Source organism: Podarcis cretensis (genome assembly GCF_951804945.1).
Source record: "Podarcis cretensis genome assembly, chromosome: 16".
Lineage (NCBI taxonomy): Eukaryota > Metazoa > Chordata > Lepidosauria > Squamata > Lacertidae > Podarcis > Podarcis cretensis.
The window spans coordinates 10,626,035-10,629,687 of NC_137186.1; the positions used below are offsets into that span (position 1 = coordinate 10,626,035).

At 50.5% G+C, this 3,653-nt stretch overlaps 1 protein-coding gene and 1 long non-coding RNA gene across 2 annotated transcripts; one reads left to right on the forward strand and one right to left on the reverse strand.

Annotated features, from left to right (window-relative positions):
- Positions 1-526: 526 nt before the first annotated feature.
- LOC307205473 lies at positions 527-1,877 on the forward strand. The gene is made up of 2 exons (XR_013834022.1): positions 527-1,185; positions 1,548-1,877. It is a non-coding gene; the product is annotated as an uncharacterized lncRNA (long non-coding RNA).
- A 124-nt stretch (positions 1,878-2,001) lies between these two features.
- Positions 2,002-3,379, reverse strand: DPM3 (dolichyl-phosphate mannosyltransferase subunit 3, regulatory). The gene is made up of 2 exons (XM_079957864.1): positions 3,288-3,379; positions 2,002-2,391 (listed from the first exon to the last, which is right to left on the reverse strand). Exon 2 carries the CDS (start codon positions 2,369-2,371, stop codon positions 2,090-2,092), a length of 282 nt encoding a protein of 93 aa, XP_079813990.1. The 5' UTR covers positions 2,372-2,391; positions 3,288-3,379; the 3' UTR covers positions 2,002-2,089.
- Between the last annotated feature and the right edge of the window lie 274 nt (positions 3,380-3,653).

The window sequence follows — 3,653 nt, forward strand, 5'->3', positions numbered from 1 at the left end:
ACTTCAGAGAAGTGTGACTAGCCCAAGGTCACCTAGCAGCTGCATGTGGAGGAGCGGAGACGTGAACCCAGTTCCCCAGATTACGAGACTACCGCTCTTAACCACTACACCACACTGGCCCTCACAAGACCCTCCTTCCCTGTTACTCCACAGCCCAGTATCCCTTTTCAGCAGCCAATCCAAAACTTCTAAAGAACCCCACAAGCAGGCACAGAAGCAACAGCCCTGCCTCCCCATTCACCCTCCTAGAATCATAGAATAGAATCATAGAATCATAGAATCATAGAGTTGGAAGAGACCACAAGGGCCATCGAGTCCAACCCCCTGCCAAGCAGGAAACACCATCAGAGCACTCCTGACATATGGTTGTCAAGCCTCTGCTTAAAGACCTCCAAAGAAGGAGACTCCACCACACTCCTTGGCAGCAAATTCCACTGTCGAACAGCTCTTACTGTCAGGAAGTTCTTCCTAATGTTTAGGTGGAATCTTTTTTCTTGTAGTTTGGAACCATTGCTCCGTGTCCTTGATATTTTCTATTCAGCAGGGTATACTGCCTCTGAACCAGGAGGTTCTATTTGCCTCATTTTTATGAAACTTTCTGAACTGACGACTCATGCAAAACTGTATCGTGGCAGCGTATGAAAAAAAGCGTTAAAAAGACCATGGAATTATGAAATCATAAAATGCAGGCCAAACGTCCCACACTGAATCAAATTAATTATCTAAAAATACCTGGCAGAACAGAAATGTTTTCAGCAGGTGACAAAATATCAGGATTTCAAGCACCTTCCTGATTTCAACAGGAACAGTCTTCCAAAGTTACGGTGCCAACAACAAAGCCTTAAGTTTGCATGGAAACTAGGCCATTTTGGGATCCAGTTATAAGGCAGAAGGAAAATTTCCACGACCACCCTAACCTAAAGGCACATGGGGAGCCACTGTGTGTATCCTTATCAGAGATCAGGTTGGGGATATCTTGATTGATTGATTGATTGATTGATTTCATTTATTATATCCCACCTTTTCCTCCAAGAAGCTCAAGGTGGCATACATGGTTTCCCTCCTCCTCAAATCCCTTAAACAACTCTGGAAGGTAGGCTAGGCCGAGCGGCAGCGACTGGTCCAAGGTAACCAAGTGAGCTTTGTGGCCAAGTCGGCATTTGAACCCGTCTCCCTGGGATGCGGGTGGCGCTGTGGGTAAAAGCCTCAGCGCCTAGGACTTGCCGATCGAAAGGTCGGCGGTTCGAATCCCCGCGGCGGGGTGCGCTCCCGCTGCTCGGTCCCAGCGCCTGCCAACCTAGCAGTTCGAAAGCACCCCCGGGTGCAAGTAGATAAATAGGGACCGCTTACCAGCGGGAAGGTAAACGGCGTTTCCGTGTGCGGCTCTGGCTCGCCAGAGCAGCGATGTCACGCTGGCCACGTGACCCGGAAGTGTCTCCGGACAGCGCTGGCCCCCGGCCTCTTGAGTGAGATGGGCGCACAACCCCAGAGTCTGTCAAGACTGGCCCGTACGGGCAGGGGTACCTTTACCTTTACCCTGGTCCTAGTCTCTAATTGCTACACCACCATCGACTCTCTTTACATGTCAGTCCTGAAACACAAGGTGCTTAAAAAAAAACAACAACACCCACACCCACCACTGAGAGTTATCCGGAGCATGTGCAAAGTGCTTTTCTCTCGCCCGCTTCAGTTCAGCTAACCGATCTAGCCCAGCTATCCCCAACTAGGCTGAGGGACCCATCACCGCCCCTGTTGAAGAACACAAATGAGATTCTCTTCATCTCAGGAGCCCCAAGGTGCCAGTGCCGGGGAGTAGACAACCCATCAGCTTCTTCTAATGCTGAAAATAGGGCAGTGTATATTCAACAATTCAGGGGGGGAAATGTGTAATATTGTAGACACTGGTTCACAATCTCTTGCCTCGCACCGACACCGAGGCAATCCACTCCCAGCAGATTCGATTCTTTAAAAAATCCACCACCAGGCCACCAAAGAGCTCAGTCATGTTCTCTGAAATTTTATTTATTGCTCCAGACGGGGTGCTTCTTTCCACCGGGGTGCTGTGCTCAAGTCCTTGCGGCAGGGAGGGTCAGAACCGCAGTCCGCGGCGGGAGAGGTCTTCCCGGGCCTCTCGGATCTGCTCCTGCAACTCTTGCGCCGCCTCCTCGCAGTCGTTGAAGGTGGCCAAACGGTAGCCGACGACGCCCAGGGAGTAGCAGCCAAAGGCCACCAGCAGGTAGGTGGGCAGGGGCCACAGCACTTGGTGCCAGGCTGGGGGCAGGGGGTCGAGCCCCAAAAGGTTGAGAGTGAGAGCCGCCCAGACGGCGCCCAGGATAGACAGAGTCCACAGCCACTGCAGGAGTTTCGTCATGGCGGCGCAGCTGAGCGAGCCTAGAGAAGAGGAGATGTATCGACTTTATGGGACTGGCAGAAATGACCGGCAGAATCCGCGACCAAGAGAAAGAGACTGTGGAAGAAGACTGGAAGAAGTTTAAGACGTATCTCAAGAATTATTATAAAATTGAGGAGTGCTAAAATGCTGAGGGAAAGGAGGACGTAGAATTGCAGCAGTAAATTGTGTTTGATTTTAGGGTGGAATTGAAAAGGAGAATGAACTTACATTTAATTGGCTAAAAAGGGTTGTTGAACAATTGATTAAAATTAAGGATGCAAAAAGGGGAAGGTATGGGGAAGTCTGGGAAAAGAGGTTTATGGAAATAAGGTAAAGAAAATATGATTTTTTGTGTTTGTTTTTATGTTGTTGTTTTTGTGTATGTTAAAATTTGGAAATCAATAAAAATTATTTTTTTAAAAAAAGAGATGTATCACCACTCGGGAGCAAAAGTAGGGGACCTCTGGGCTGTGCAGCCCTCCAGACTTCTCTGCCTGGCCCTGCGGGACCTTCTGCAAGCCACACCCTTCGCCAATCCCGCTTTGCACCCTGCTTTGCCTGGCTGGGAAGCCCTGGTCCCTCCCACTCTACCCACTATGCCACACTGCCTCAAATCCACAGACAAGGCATCCATTTGGCCGCAGGATTAATCCGTGACAAATGGTCAGTGGAGAGACGAAGTGAGGAACACTAATGGCTCCCCACTCTCGTAGGAAAGGCACAGGAGCCCCGCAAGAGAGTAAAGCAGGCAGTCCCAAGCGTGCTTCCTATGCATTTAAAAGAAGGAATGGGGTAAATGCTATGATTTCTGCAATGCAATCTTCCCAGATTTCTGCAACAATTGCCCATCTCCCCCACCAACTGTCAATTTCCTCTCCTAGGCTGGAATTCCCACCTGGAATTTCCTTCCTGGTCAGCAGCGACGCTGTATTCGGGATTCTGTTCTTGCGCTGGGTTCCTGTGCGCGTCGCGCGCGGGGTGACGCCGTCTCCCCTTCCAGCCAATCACCGCCTCCTCCGGGAGATAGACATCAGGCTGCGCGCCGCGGTGCATTCTGGGAGTTCTCTCTCTCTCTCTCTCTCTCTCTCTCTCAGCATCTCTCTCTCTCTCTCTCTCTCAGCATCTCTCTCTCTCTCTCTCTCTCTCTCTCTCTCTCTCTCTCTCTCAGCATCTCTCTCTCTCTCTCTCAGCATCTCTCTCTCTCTCTCTCTCTTCAGCATCTCTCTCTCTCTCTCTCAGCATCTCTCTCTCTCTCTCAGCA

What these genes read in the sequence shown, in the direction of transcription:
- DPM3 (XM_079957864.1), bottom strand. Translation starts at nt 2,371, where the DNA reads ATGACGAAACTCCTGCAGTGGCTGTGGACTCTGTCTATCCTGGGCGCC.